This window comes from Antechinus flavipes, chromosome 1, assembly GCF_016432865.1.
Source record: "Antechinus flavipes isolate AdamAnt ecotype Samford, QLD, Australia chromosome 1, AdamAnt_v2, whole genome shotgun sequence".
Lineage (NCBI taxonomy): Eukaryota > Metazoa > Chordata > Mammalia > Dasyuromorphia > Dasyuridae > Antechinus > Antechinus flavipes.
The window spans coordinates 315,543,211-315,559,215 of NC_067398.1; the positions used below are offsets into that span (position 1 = coordinate 315,543,211).

The window sequence follows — 16,005 nt, forward strand, 5'->3', positions numbered from 1 at the left end:
GCAATCTCAGCCATCTAGACAACGTATGTCTTTTTACTATGATCTTGACTAACAACAAACAAGATTATCATTTCAATATATGAAGCAGAACAAAGATTGTACATGCATCTTCAAAGAACATAGTTTATAACAATGAAAAACACCTTTGGGGGAGCATATATTTCCCTATTTTATGCTTGTTTTGAGATTAATCATCAGAAGACTGCTATATTTATCTCTACTATGTTTTCATTGAATCTTGCATGTTCTCAGGAAAACCTTTAAGATGGCATTTTATTATACAAGTCAATAAGTCTATAATATAGATAGGGTGAGGATGGAAGTAATTAACAAATGACTCAACTATAAAATATTTTCTACATGTTTTCTTCTTCAAATCTAGCTACCACCTCAACTACTTTTAAGAACACAGAGTCACTATACCAAGATAGGATCAAAATGGATTCATGATTTAGACATAAAGGATGATACTATAAGCAAATTAGGAGAGCAAGGGCCTGCCAGATCTTTGGAAGAAGAAAGGAATTGATGGCCAAAGAAGACTTAAAAATGCAAAATGGATAATTTTGATTACATTAAATTAAGAAGGGTTTGCAAAACAAACCTGATGTAGCTAGATAAGTAGCAAAGCAGCCAGTGTTTCTGATAAAGACCTCATTTCTAAAATATATAGAAAACTGAACCAAATTATAAGAATATAAGTCACTTCCTGATTGATAGTCAAAGGATATGAACAATTTTCAGATGATGAAATCAGAATCATTTACCATGTCACATGAAAAAAATACTCTATATCACTATTGATTAGAAAAATGCAAACAAGGCAACTCTGAAGTACCACTTTATACCTATCAGATTGATTAAAATGACAAGAAAATACAATGAAAAATGATGGAGGGGATGTAGGAAAACTAGGACAAGAATGCATTGTTGGTGGAATTGTGAATTGATCCAACCATTCTGGAGAATAATTTGGAACTATGTCCAAAGAGATATGAAACTGCATACCCTTTGATCCAGGAATATCTCTACTGGGCCTGTATCCCGAAAAGATGATAAAGGAGGGAAAGGAACTCACATGGGCAAAAATGTTTGTGGCAGCCCTTTTTGTAGTGGCAAGGAATTGGAAATTAAATTGATGCCCATCAACTGGGGAATGGCTGAATAAGTTAATGCTTGAGTCCCTTATTGAATTTCTTTTCTAGTAAGAGCAACTTTTCTGGTTCTTTTATGCACAGGTGTTCTGGAGACCTGTCTTCTGGGGACTTGGATTACAGTTTGTTCTTGGTCTTCTCATTCTAAGAACTACACCTGGATTTGAAACATTCAATTGGTTGGGAAAACAAATGCAGGTAAGGTCAGAGTCAATGTAGCTCATATTTAACTATCAGGCCTGAGGATTTTCCCACTAATTCCACAAGCATCTTTTCAGTGATTTTAATTTTTAAAGTAAATTTTGATATCTTTACTCTAGATTTTCTTAGAATATACGGACACAGGCTCCAGGTTTGTCTTTGGTGAGAACTACAGAGACCATTTCTTCGCTTTTAAGGTAGGAACTATTAACTTTTCCATATAACTCAATCCACAGCTATAAATTTTTATTTATTTTCATTGTTGAAAAAGCACTACACCCACCTAAGTCTTTCTTCAGCCACCTATTAATAACTATAAAAATACCTTCTGTCTTAACTGGTTCATGTGTTTTCATAATTTTTCAATGATAGGATTATATGTATATATTTAAAACATATTTGGAGTGATCATCCAAATAAATTATTTTCATCTAATTGGATCTGTTTTATATTTTGTCTACAAAGAGACACTGATGGTAGGATGAGCCCATCTCTCTTTTAAATTTAGAAAATACTGTCTTTCACAAATAGCTATCCCATTAAAAAAGTTTTAAACTATGTCATAATTTAATGATTGAGATAAAAAGTCTCTCTAAATTTGCATTCTTACAATTCACCATTTTTTAACCAAAAGAGTATGTGGTTTTTCAGTCCTATGGAACTAATATTAACCCCTATGCTTGACTGGATTATGTTGTTTTTCTTTATACTATTGTGCATATTGAATTGCATTGTTATGTCATTGTATGTATTGTTCTACTTTCCTGGCTTTGCTTCATGTCATTCAAATTACTCCTTTGCATACATCATATTCACTCTTACTCGTGGTATAATAATGTGCAATTACCTCTATTTAAAAAAAAAAGAATTTATTTAGTCTTTTATAATTCATAGAAGACATTAATTGTTCCCATGTTTTTATTTTTTCTAGCCATGATTATTTTGATATAGATTCATTAGTGTCCTAGTTTTCCTACACATACCCCATCATTTTTCATTATCTTTTCCTGTCATCTGGTATCTCAGAGTTGCCTTGATTGCATTTCTTTCAGGGATCTCTTTGGAGATCTAAACCAAGTAGTGAAACAAAAGGTCATGAAGAGTTTAGAAACCTATCATACGTATTTCCAAATTATTTTCCAAAATGCTTGTACCAATACAGAGCTCTACCAGTTATGACTGAGCATGTCTATCTTCATTTTTGTTCAGCTCTGGAAATTGGGGGGGGGGATATACAATTTAATGCTCAGTATTATATTTACCTTACTATCTTATTATGATTACTTTAAATATTTTACATGGTTATTGGTGGATTGTTTTTCAATCTTATTTTAAAAATTGGATTTGTGATTTCATCAGTTGAAATCACTCTGGGGGAGGAACTTTATCTCTCAATGAAAACTGGCACCTTCTCTACATTTATTAGAAAGTGCCAAGAGCACTGAGAGATTTAGCGACTTGTCCAGTTATACAAGTTTACACGGCTGGAATGTTTTTTAAAGAACTGTTGCTCAAATATTTTTCTTCTTAAAATCCAGGAAGACATTTGGGCAAGTGTATCTCTTTCACCTCACTTTTTCTTTTTCCTGTGAGGCCTTTCCTGGAGGGGATCTTTACCATATATTGAACATATATGATGTAACAGGTTCCTGTTCATAGAATGAAAGGGCCAGTAGTCTATCCTACCTTCTCACACAGGAAAAACACCCTTTAGTTAGCCTAATTCTTGGAGAGAAAACAGACTGAAAGTTCCTTGTTCTAATACATATATCTAAAAAATAGATTGGTCATATGGGGTTTAAAATTGTCTAATCTACAATAATAGATACTGCAATAATAGAAAACTTAACAAATTAGAAGAAAGGATAAAGGATGAGAAGATACTGTACACAATTACAATAGCTCCTAAAGAGGGAAAGAAATCTACAATTATAGAAACTAAGGCAGAATCTGAGCCAGGGACACTTTATTAAAGAGTCCCTCTCATGAAGTGGACCTCAGATTTTCCTCACAATCTGAGATGTTCCTTCTTCATGGCCTTATTTTTACAATGTTTGATACACATTTGATACCTGAATAATTTAGAGGGGCTATACAAAATATAGAATTGCATTGGTTGATAGACCCTGCTTCCAGGGCCAAAAATGATGCATAAGCAAAAATATGGTATGTCAGCCTGGTTGGGAGAAGCATCATAATCTGCTCATGTTGGATAACAGAGAGGTACAAAACTTAGTTGGAGGATTTTCCATGTAATTCTTGGCTTGGGTACCATAAGGAGACAAAACAATTTTTGTAGAATTGTAGATTTTTTAGCTGGAAAGGAGTTTCGAAGTCATTCATTCAGTGCAACTCCCCTCATTTCACAGATAAGGAAAGAACAACCCAGACAGGTGATATGATTTGTCCCAGATGACACTGACAATAAATAGTAAAGCCAGATCATTTGATGTCAATTCTACTATCTTTCCATCACCTCACCAAGAATTGTTTCTCATACTTTGTCAGAACCTACTAATGGGCTCCTAAAAACTAAGCAAAAGGAGACTGAAGTAAGAGTGGAGGACTCTTCCTGTGATTAAGCAAGTGCATTTACAATTTGCAGCTCACAGCTCTGGGGGCTAATATGCAGAATTTATTTAGAGTCACTGCCCCTGATTAATGCTGATTGGAATAGAGTAGGGATCGAAATAAATCCTTTCTCACAGTCACTCAGACTAAAAAAGCTCTGTCTGTAAGAGCAGTGTTCTAGATGCTTCTGAGACCCTATGAACATGTATAGTAAGAAAAAAAAATCTATATTTGGTGGATTCAGGTTCAAATTGTACTCATTCACCTATCTGGGTGAATTTTGGACAAGTTATTTCACTCACGGGGCCTCAGTTTCTCCATCTGAAAAATAATGCAGCTGGCAAATGAACCCTAATTCCTATAAATTGTAAATCTATGATCCTATGGGCCCTTCATCTCCCAGTGCTTCTATCTGTTCCCCTCTTGCCAGGGTTATTATGAGCATAAAATGTGATATTTGTAATGGATTCTATGTAAATGACAGTTATTACTGTGACCTCCTGTCCTAACCTGGTAAAGATACTTAAATTTTGACAGTAATGAAAACCAACTTTTAAAAAAATCTGTCCTGTCTTGTATTTAAAGTCGGGCTGTATGTGGGAAAACCAGAAGTACTGATCCTGCTGGGTTAAAATGGTATTAACATGATTTATAGTAATTAGATTAACAATTTTTTTTTCTAATTCAGAGGCCCAAATGATTGAGTATTTTAAAAGTCCAAAATGAGACATGAATTTTAAGTAACTAGGCTTGTCTAATTAAATTATTTCATCACTGGCATCCACATAAGACCTGCAGGTCAGCAAGAACCACATTCTTATCAGTTCAACAAACTAGCAGAATGCTGAGTAAATTCAAAGATGCTAATGGAGAGTTTAATCAACTTGAAACTCAATTAAAATCTCTTGTGTATGTCAAAATCTCACTGCTTTTGACAGTAAAAAAAAAAAAAAAAAAAAAGCTAATATTCAGAGGAGATGATTGGTCTGGCTTTTATGTTGACAAGTCAGCTAAGTAATTTTCATATAATAGGAGTTGCCAAGGAGCATGAGCACATAAGGTTATCAAATCTCTTTATGTTGGGTGTGGGCACCATTTTTGTAGGATTATAGATTTTTCAGCAGGAAAGGAGTTTCGAAGTCATTCAGTGCAACTCCCCTCATGTTACAGATAAGGAAAAACAACCCAGAGAGGTGATATGATTTGTCCAAGATGACACTGATAGCAAATACTAAAGCCAGATCTTTTGAACTTAATTCTACTAATCTTTCCATGACCCCATCCTATCTCACCAAGAATGTTTCTCAAACTTTGTCAGAACCTACTAATGGGAGTCTAAAAACTAAGACTGAAGTAAAATGACTAATATGAAAATATATTTACAGTGATTGTATCACCTATATCAGATTGTTTCTTGTCTTAGAGAAGGGGAAGGAAAGGGAGGGAGTGAAAAAAAAATTGAAACTAAAAAAATCTTACAAAAATGAAAGTTTGAAAACTACATGTAATTGGAAAAATAAAATACTATTGAAACTATATTTAAAAGATTGTAGTCTGCTTCTAGGTGGTATTGAGCAAGTTATTTAATTCTGTTTGCCTTAGTTTTCTCATCTGTAAAATGAGAAGGAGAAAGAAAGGGCAAACTGCACCAATATCTTTGCTAAGAAAACCCCAAAGGGGGTCACAATGAGTCAAAAGTGGCTGAAAGCAACTAAAACAATAATGCATGACATCAATGTCATGTGTGGTCATGCAATATCTATTTCCACATTAGCCATGATATAAAAGAAGAAAAAAAGCAAGAAAAATAAAATAAGTGGGGAAAAGTATGCTTCACACTGAACAACTGCTAGATGTTCAGCCAGGATTATGACATATATCTTTAGTTTCATCATCTAAAGGCCAATATTTGTACTAGCAGCTTCCTAAGGTTATTAGGAGGAAAGCGTGCTTTACAATTTGTAGTGTTATATAAATGAGAATCATTGATTAAATAAAGACCTTGAACTAGATACTACCTACCTAAGCATCCTACTAGCTCCAACACCATCAACCAAGACAAATTATTAAGAATAATCAATCCCTTGAAAGGATTGCATGTATCCAAATCTGCCCTATTTGAATTTGCCCTATGCAAAATACTTTAAATGGTTCCAGATTATTCAATGCAAATTTAAATTATGCCATTACTTCAGAAGACTGGTTATTTGTACTGATTAGAACCTAGATTTTAAGTAGTTTGTAATTGATCATATACAAGCATTTGGCTGTTTCTCTACTTTAGCATACTGACAATCAAGGTGGAATATTATTATTTCCATTTTAAAGATGAGGAAATGAGATCAGAGTGAGGGAAAATTAATATTCAAATATTTAAAATAATTTAAATACATAATAAATATAATAATAATGCATATAATATAAATAAATAATGAAAAAAATTTAAGAAAGAAAGAACAGAGAAGTGAAGTGACTTGCCCATCCTAGGCAGCATCCAGATCTTCCCAATTCTAAATCTAGTATTCTACTCTGATTTCACACTAATATACCCCTATATACTCTAGAGAGTCTCACATTTCTATACATCACTACAAAGAAAAGAAATATCGATTCTGAGAACATTAGTCATTTGAGGCTCTCAAATTTCACAGTCTGGGAGTCTGCAATTCGCCTTTCCAGGGAACATCCAAAGGGAAGACAGAATCAGCTTGACTGGGTAGCAAAATCTGCAAAGCAAACTCAGGAGAGGGACATATTTAAACAGATGGTGCTCTTGTCTAACCTTGGACTAAGATCTTAAAGATGAATTCCAGGTTGGAGAAATTATTATGGATCATAAAAAGTATCCATAATTGAACTAGGGAACAAGGCTGGCATAGAATCTCACTCGCATCTGATTCCATGCAGAGATTAAGGACACAAAAAGTGGTTCAAGCTCATTCAGAGTAGAATGTAATACTGGAGAAGGAAGAAGCAATAGCTGTGATTTGATACTGAGATTGTTCCAAGCAACTCCTCTGTTCAAAATAAGCTAATCTTGAGATACCATCGAGAAGTTCTGACTATGCTATTTAAATAACTCTGTGACCATTTAACCTGACTGAGACTCAGTTTCCTTTTTTTTTTTTAATAAATGGGGATAAAAACACCTGTGGCACTTAACCCACAAAGTTGTTCTTAAAATCCAAAGATATATAGAGAAAGTGCTTTGCAAATCTTAAAAGCATCCTATGAATTTCAATTATTATATATTACATCAATAAAAATAATACTAAGAGCTTCTAGTTACTCAACTCTTTCACTTCATAAAATAATTTCCTTACAATTTCCTACATCCCTATGATGTAGTGAGTGTAAGTATTATTTTTTTTTCTCTTGGCTGATAACTCCTTCTTACTGTCTCCCAACTCCTGTTCTCCCATTGTTCTTGCCACACATTAGACTGGCTGCCTCCCTGACACGAGAAAAATCTCTGGGCAACATGCATAAATTATAAAGAATAAAACTACATTCAATTCTCAACATTTTTCGTTGTTACAAGAAAATATTCACTCACACCATGGGTTTTTTTTTAAGACCTCTAAATACATACTGTTTTCTTTAATCTCCTGAGTGTAGTACCTGAGCATATCCCTATTGTCCCCATTTTATAGATAGGTAAACTGAGGGAAAGAGGGCCAACTAACAGTAAGTTAGTGAAAGAGATAGGACTTGGACCGAGATTTCACAAATTTCATGTTCTATTCACTCAAATATAGTATGTCAGGATTCTCACCTGGAACTCTATTCAATAGGAAAAAAAAAAAGAGTTTGGGGTTTAGGAACAGTGTGCTCTGCTTCTTGAAGTCTATCTTTCATCTTCAGTCACCTTAAAATTTGAGAAACTTTGTTTTTTATTTTACCTTACCAGAATAAAAACTCAAAGTTAATTTAAAAAAAAGGTAGAGGGAGGGTTCTGAAGAATATAAGAAGATAGCTTTCTATTCACAGCCATGATGCCATTTTCTCAGTGTTCATATTTTCAGGCCATCAGACATCATTGCTAAAACATTTTTCTTTGTCCCAGCAGCTTTCCCTCTCTGTCATGCAGCAGAATTATGTCTAAAGCAATAGCAAGGGGGAAAGGCCAGACTAAGTATTTAGCCTAACCAAAAGAGATTGATGGGTTTGTTGTATATTGTTTTTTTTTTTTCGGGAGAAGCAAACTGGCCACAGTCCAGATGGCCTCAGATTGGGATGGTTCTTTTTAAGTCAGAACACTCAGACCTATCGATTCAGTGACTAGCTTTCATCAATAATCATCTCCCTTTCCCCCAGCCTCTTCACCTCACAAATCTTCCCTACATTGGGAGAGAGTGTGAATGTTGACCAATGATTCAAAAGTGGAAGTTTAGGGTTTTCATATTTTCTTTATTAACATTTATCAGGGTAATGACATGTCATTTCAAAAGCCTATTTCTTTTATAGGTTTAGTTAGACACTAAATGAATCTCCTTGCCTTCTTTTCATTTGCTTGTATATTTTTATGTAAATCATAATGTCCTCACATTAAATGTTGGATGTAGTTGGCCAAAAACCTGAAAGTGCTTGGGCCAGAAATTAAAATCAGAATAGAACATTAGGATAGTTAATTATCTCTTTCCTAGCACGTAAAGGATGCTTCCCACAGGGATGGTCTGCACACATATTGTTGGAAGGAGTGAAACTCAGCTTTTATTTAAGTTACTTCTCATATCTGAGTTGTATCCCAATCAAAATGTAAAGATAAATACTCAACTCGTCCATGATTTTAGGAATACTCAGCTTGCCTATTAAAATCAAAGTCATAAAAGTCATGAAAGAGTGTAATTCTGAATAATGGAATGTGGAGTGTTCCTATACATGTTTTCTTGGATTTGATCATTTTGATGAGGGTCTAGTGGCAGAGAATTGATGTGAGAATCCCCTGTGATCTCAGTGCTGGTCCAATGTCAAAGAATTCACAAGCCTGAAATCTTAGTGGCAAAAAAGGAAGTTTTATTTTTCGCTAAGAAACTCTCTCAGCGGACAAATCTCTTAATGAGGAGATTTGCAAAGAATGTGTTAACAGAAACCTATTTTATGAGCAGATCTTGGGGGCTGGGGACAGTTTGAGCTGATTAGCACACCAAGATCTCCCAGTTGAATGAAATCACTTTGAAGGCTTTTTTCCAGAATTTGAAATTTCCTGAAAGGGGATCCAGCTACCCCAAAAGATTACTGGGCCTTAGAAAAGGCCCATCTGGAAAGTATGGCCCCTCCCAGATTCTCTGGAGTCTGAGACCCCAAATCTCCCTTCTTTTACAGATCAAAGGGGACACGGTTTCAGAGTTCATTTCTCCCCCCCTCAAGCAGTTACTCCCAGATTCATTTGGGCTAAAGGTCTCATTGCTCTGTAATTGCTTCGAGCTGACAAGGGTCATAGAGATATCCCTAAATTGGGAGGAGGGGGGAGCAGGGAGAGGGGTAGGTGTTCAAGCCAGGATGGGAGGTATGAGAACTGAAAACATCAGCAGAGCATCTAAGGGGTGTTGTGTGTCCCAATCAGTCATCCCATGTTCTCCAGGCTGGAGGAGCGGTTGAAAATTTGCAGCTTGAAGCCTAGAGGAAACAGATCTAAGGAGCAGATTAAAAGTGGGATGTTATCCAATCCACATTGAGATGGTGGATTTGGGGATGGGGGTCCGTCTAAAGGCTGCCTTAAGGATGCTGATGGCCCACCAACAATGCTGAATGCCCCCACTGCCCACAGAGCTCCCTAGCTGAAAGGCTGAGGAGTTAACTACTGGCAGGAACCTTCGAATGCAAAGGAGTTAACTGCTGGCAGGGGCATAGAATGTTAATCAAGAAAAGTAGGAGAGAAAATGCTAGCAGCAAAAAGTTCTCCTATTTGGAGTGAGAAAAAGTTAGGTAGGAGAGTGAACCTGAGGGAAAGGAGGACTCAGACAGTTTCACCCTTCTTTCTTCAGAGTGCTCACAGGAGTATTCTGAAATACCTGAGAAGTAAAAGCTGGACTATTTGTCTCTCTGCAAGGAGCTTAGGCAGGCTTAGCAGGTGCCCTGATGCTTTCGGAGCCTTCTCAGTCCTTGAGGGAAAAGTGTTAACAAAACCAAAAGCAATTTCACTGGCCAACTGGTTGATTGTGGCAGTAAGGTTGGAGAAAATGTTCTCATGTTGCAAGTATCCCACCTAGGGGACTAGCACTTCTGTGCCTTTCTTTAAGCACCAAAGAATATTTCCCCAAATCCCCAATTTTGCCTCCTTGAAGGGATGGGGGCTGTGTTTGAGGTGCTGGCATTATATACAGTGAAAGGAGCATTTAAATAGCCTAGAGGGCAAGAGATAGTGCTTGAAAGGTATAAAGCAAGAGGTGGAGAGAACTACAGGTGGGGGAGCCCCAATCAGAGGCTTTTCTTCCCAGGTATGTCGCCTGATGAAGACCAGAGATCAGTTTGCACTGACTTGCCTCTGGGATTAATAAGTAGTCTGAGGGCTTTTGAAATCAGCCAGAGGAAGAAAGGATGTAGCCCCTTTCTTTTGCAAGGGTTTTCTCCTGTGAACTCTAGGAAGAGGTATAAGAATCAGGGAGCTGGAGGATTAAAGGTGCCCTGGTCAGGGATAAATGGGCAGCAACTTTAGCAGCTGAATCTGCAAGCCTGTTTCCCTTGGCCTGAAGTGAATCTACTTTCTGGTGTCCTTTACAAAATATGGCTGAAACCTCCCTGGGTTCATAGACAGCTTGCAACAGCTGTAGAATTTCTCCTGCGTGTTTAATGGGAGAATTCTTTGTTGTCAACAGACCTCTCTCCCTCCATATGGCCCCATGAGCATGCAAAATATGAAAAGTACATTTGGAGTCAGTATAGCTTTTCACTCTCATTCCCTTCCACAGTTCCAAAGCTCTGGGTAGGGCAGTAAGTTCGGCTTTCTGGGCAGAGTCCCAGAAGGACAGTGGCTAAGCCTCCAGGGTGCAATTGAGAGTCACCCCAGAATGACCCGCCTTTCTTTCCCCATTTTCAAAAAAGCTCGACCCATCTGTAAATCACTCCCTGTCTGGGTTCTCATGGGGAATCTCCCTTAAGCCGGGTCGGCTGGAGTGGACAGAATCTAGAGCTTCTTCACACTCATGGATAACTTTTTCCGGTTGGGAGGAGTCAGGGAGCAGGAGGGGAGTGGGGGGGTGGGGGGAGGGTTGGAGGTATGACACACCTGGAGAGTCAGGTCGAGGGTGTGTAGCAGGAGGGCCTGGTATCTAGTAAGCCTCCCACCAGCCGCCCCTGATGCCCTTTGGCTTCTAAAACGCTCCGGACCAGGGAGGAGTTAAAACCTCCAATGGCTGTCCCAAGGTCAGTTCTGAGGTCTCTCCGAGGCAGGAAGGCTATCCCAGGGAAGTGGAATCCAGCTTCTTTGAGAAATAAGCAGCGTGTCTGTACGGGATAAAACTGCTTCCAAGCAGCTCCAGTTCCCTTAAGAAATACGTGACTGACCGGTCTGGGATCTCCCAGAGTATGGCCCTGCCTGTCAGGACTGCAGATCAAGATAAGATTGCTGGTGAGCTTCCCAAGATCTCCTAACTCTCTAACTAAAGTTTCACGCGTAAGAAATTTCTCTGGAGGTCTGAGGAGAGAATTGGGTCCCCAATCTCACCATTAAATAGCACCTCAATAAGGGAGTAGGATGGGGGGGAATAACAAGCGAGCATTTAAATGACAGGTCACCAAGTCGGGAGGCAGAGGACAGGTCTCGAGACAAGTTCCCCACTCTATGGGGGGAGGGACAGGTGAGACCAGAGTGCCAGAGAGTGAAGGAGAAGGCCCTCCCACAGAAAAAGAAATTCAATGGTCTTAGGAGCCACATTCTGGGATAGCCAGGATTCTGCTGTCGGGGGAGCAAGGGGAGCTTGACCAAGCCCCAAACTCCTGCCTCAGGGCGCGGCACTGGGGAGACAGCTCGGCCCCTGTGGGCAGTCCCTCCTCTAGTGCTCCTCCTGCTCGAACTCAGGACACGGACTGGGGGGTTCAAAGCACAGACCTAAGGTATCCTAAGGAGAAAATTGGTAAACTGGAGAATGTTTGGAAGAGAAGATGGAAAGTGGAACGAGTGTTGACTTTGTAATCAAGGGACTCACACTGAAATCCCTTCTGGGGCACTTACTCTATCTGTGCCATTCTGCAAGCCGATTACCCTCCCTGGACCTCAGTCTCCTCATATGTAAAATGGGATTGGATGGACCAATTATCCATCCTTTCCAATTTAATCTATGATCCTACTACTCTATAAATCTGCACTACTACATCATCCCTTACCAATGAAATCAAACAACAACAAAATCAAGCATCTGAGTGGGGATTCTTAACCTTTTCAGAGTCGTGGAATCTACTGACAATCTGAAACCTATGGGCCCTTTCTCAGAATAATTTTTAAATATTGAAACCATATAGAATTACAAAGGAAACCAATTACATGTAAATGTATTTTTCGAAATATTAAAAAAAAAAAAAACACATTCACAGATCCTCTGAAATGTTGGGTTCTTGATCCCAGCTGAAGATTCTCTGTTCTAAAGCATCTTTAAGGAACTGTTATTCCCAATAAGGAGGAAAATTAACCCTCAATCAATTGGTTTTGTTTTTGCACTAGGTCTTGCCAATAGTGGTCTTCTTCAGCACGGTCATATCCATGCTCTACTACCTTGAATTCATGCAGTGGCTCATTAAAAAGGTAAATGCAGGTTCTGTCACATGTCAGCATGGCCACTGCTATCAAACTGCATCTTTTAGGGGAAACACTTGAAGAGCTGTCTTGCCAAGTATTTGTATTTCTAGAGTACCACAGTACCAGGATGCACAGTAATAAGAGAATTGGAAAATGTTTAGAAAATGATACATAGAATGTGGTTTTAACAACCAACAGTGTCAAATTTTTCTATGAACTATAAAAGAAGTATTACTGCTAAACTGCCTCTAATTGTCTAGGGTCATCATCTAGGAAAACAGCTGAGAATTATTTCCCGGATGTGTTATTGTTGATTAGTGTTTTCTTGTAGAGCGCACATGTGCAAAAATGTTTGTAGCAGCCCTTTTTGCGGTGACAAAGAACTGGGAAAAAAGTAGATGCCCATCAGTTGAGGAATGGCTGAATAAGCTATGGTAGATGAAAGTAATGGACTATTACTGTTCTTAAAAAAAAATGAACAGGCTGATTTTAGAAAGGCCTTCAAAGATTTACATGAACTGATGCTGAGTAAAACAAGTAGAATCAAGAAAACATTGTACATAGCAACAGCAAAACTGAGATAATCAAATTGACAAGCTGGTTCTTCTCAGCAGTTCACTGATCCAAAGCAATCCCAATAAACTAGATGGAAAGCAACATATGTTATGTTCACTTTTTTTTTTCTCTTTTTATTTGGGCTTGTTTTTGGGTTTTTTTGTTTTTGTTTTTGTCTTTTAGTTTTCCCTTTTGTTCTGATTTTTCTCTCCCAATATGATTCATAAGGAAATGTGGATTTTTTTTAATGGATGTACATGTATAACCAAAATAAAAAAAAAAAAAGTTGATTTGTAGCAAGTTCTAGCCCAAATTAACTAAGGCACCAAGAAGACCACAACAATGAGAGGTATTTGTTTCCTTAGGGAAAGGCCTTTGTATACATGGATTAATAAAAATCCCATTTCTATTTCTTCTCTGAAGTTCCCTCAGATCACCTCTCTTAGATAACCCATTTCCAGGTCTTTTGGTCATTATTACATTTTAAATTTGTAACAGTTTGCTGGGTTAAAGTCATTTAAAGACTTAGGCTGTTCATGAAATTAAAAACTGCAAGTATAGAGATCCTTTCCTTCTGTATCAAACATGGAGAAGTCAGCAATTTTCAGGACAATTATATCCTTAAATAGCTTAAGCATTTTCCTCTATGATCTCCTTTGTTGATTTTTTTTAAATCTGCAAACACTGTTTTTACCCTTTTTCAGATTGGATGGTTAATGCAGGCTACCTTGGGATCATCTCCTATAGAATCTGTAGTTGCTGCTGGCAACATATTTGTGGGACAGGTAAGTTATACATCCAAAAATGGGCTCATCAAATTAGATACATTTCTAGAAGGTTAAATTTTCAGGGATGTAAAAAACATTTTAAAATGTGTACACATCTATTTTTATGTATGTTTGTTTAAACTTTCAGAAGGATATCAGAAAATCAGTGTACTTGACTAGGGAGTCTAGTTTTCTTACAATGAGCCATGTCCCTTTCAGCAGTTTAAATATATTTAACTGAGAGTAGGATTTGGAGCTAATGCATATTGGAATCTGTGACTTCCTAGATTGTTTTGTTATCATTAATTAAAACATCTTTAGGAAAATAGAATTTTAGAGTTCACTTAGTTCTTGTTAGGTTTTTTCTGCAAATGAATGATGTTTGTAGTCTTTATTGTCTTTTGTCTGGAGTTATTGAGAGGCAAAATGAATTATCCAGAGTCACACAGCATTTACATTGGTTTCCCTTATTCCCATGTCAGCTCTCTACCATGTTGCTCTTTGTACACAGTGTTTATTTAGTCATTTCAGCTAAGAAGACCTATGTGTGAGGCTTATGTGAACGCATAAACAAGCCACTTAACCTTTATGAGGTTCAGTTTGCTCATCTCTAAAACGAGTAGGTGTAATTGGATGTTCTCTAAAGTCCCTTCCCATTTTCATTCTGGGATTCTGTGAGCCAAAATCTAAATGTTTGCTGTGGCCTTTGGAAATTGGATTTGCAGAAAAATCTGAGTCACCAAAAACCAATTTGACCGTAAAACCTGAGCTAATAACTACTCCAGGCAGGTTAATTGAGTTTTGTTTTTTTTTCTTTTGGTTTGTTTCTTTGTTTATTTTTGGCAAGTCTTTTTAACCAATTGAAAAAGAGGACTTAATAGTGCAACCCCATACTTACTTCCCTAGGATCTGAAATTATGATGATTCCAGTAATAAAATCTCTCAGGATTAATTAGGAACCTACTTTGCGTTTGCTTATCATTTCCTGCAGAGTAAAAGGATTTGAAAGACTGGTACCCCCTAAGCTTCTCTTTAGTCTACAAGATGTGGCTCAACACACTCAACCTGACAGGACAATTAGTAATAATGAAGAGAAAATTGTAAAATTGCACATATGTTTCCATGGTTTTCAACTGGGTAATTAATATGCAAGAAATGTAGTCTATATTACTAAAGGGCTCACAAGCTATAAACTCTCTTCCCTACTGGTTTTTGTGCCTCCTTTCCTACTGGGCATAGGTTTCAGTTCATTTTTTCTTTTATCAAATATTTATTTATAATTTAAATTTTTAAAATTTTAAAAATCTACTTTTCTCCCTTTAATTTATTTTTACAGACCCGTTCTCCCTCCCACCTTTTCTTACCTCATCTTAGGGTAGGTGTGGTTTGGTTAGATTTGGAGGAGATCTCTGGCTTAGGAAACCGTTTCTGGGCATCTGACATTTGCTTCTGTATATTTATTTTCCTTTTCCTGTATTTCTCAGCTATCAAAGGAACTGTCAATGTGGGGAGCAGGGATGCTAAAGAGGAGGCCTTTTTCATAGGCTTTTATCTATCATCTATGTATTTATTTATTTGTATTCTGAACTTAAATACCAAATAAAATTTTGTATAGCAAAATGAATGGGCACACTAAACTATAGATCTCTATAATATGTAGCTTGCTTTTTAAATATATAATAAATTTAACCTTTGGCTTTCAAAGCTATCTTGTTTGTCTATTCTTTCTGGCCTTCCTTCTGTTCCCACTTTTGCATTTTTAAAAGATGCCTCAATGACTCCCTTTTCAAATTTTCTCTCTTTGATATTCTAGTTTTGGATCTCAAATCCTGACTTGGGAGAAGGAAGGAAAGGGACCCCAGATTCTTCAGAGTTCAATACTAGACCAGGATTAAAGAAAACAAGAAGATTGAATCAGAGTTAGACAACCTACTGGAACCAGTGGGCTGGACTGGTTCCAGGATATGAGGCTATTAGGTAGTTTCTAGGTCAAACCAAGGAAGTACAAAATAGGACAAGCTCT

General features: G+C 37.3%; 1 protein-coding gene across 1 annotated transcript in view; it reads left to right on the forward strand.

Annotated features, from left to right (window-relative positions):
* The window catches only part of SLC28A3 (solute carrier family 28 member 3), a 122,456-nt gene that overhangs the window by 70,211 nt on the left and 36,240 nt on the right, over nt 1-16,005 (forward strand). Inside the window, exons 7-10 of the mRNA XM_051966180.1 lie at nt 1,239-1,352; nt 1,475-1,552; nt 12,586-12,666; nt 13,920-14,000. Coding sequence (XP_051822140.1) covers nt 1,239-1,352; nt 1,475-1,552; nt 12,586-12,666; nt 13,920-14,000 — 354 coding nt within the window. The remainder of the gene's footprint in view (nt 1-1,238; nt 1,353-1,474; nt 1,553-12,585; nt 12,667-13,919; nt 14,001-16,005) is intronic.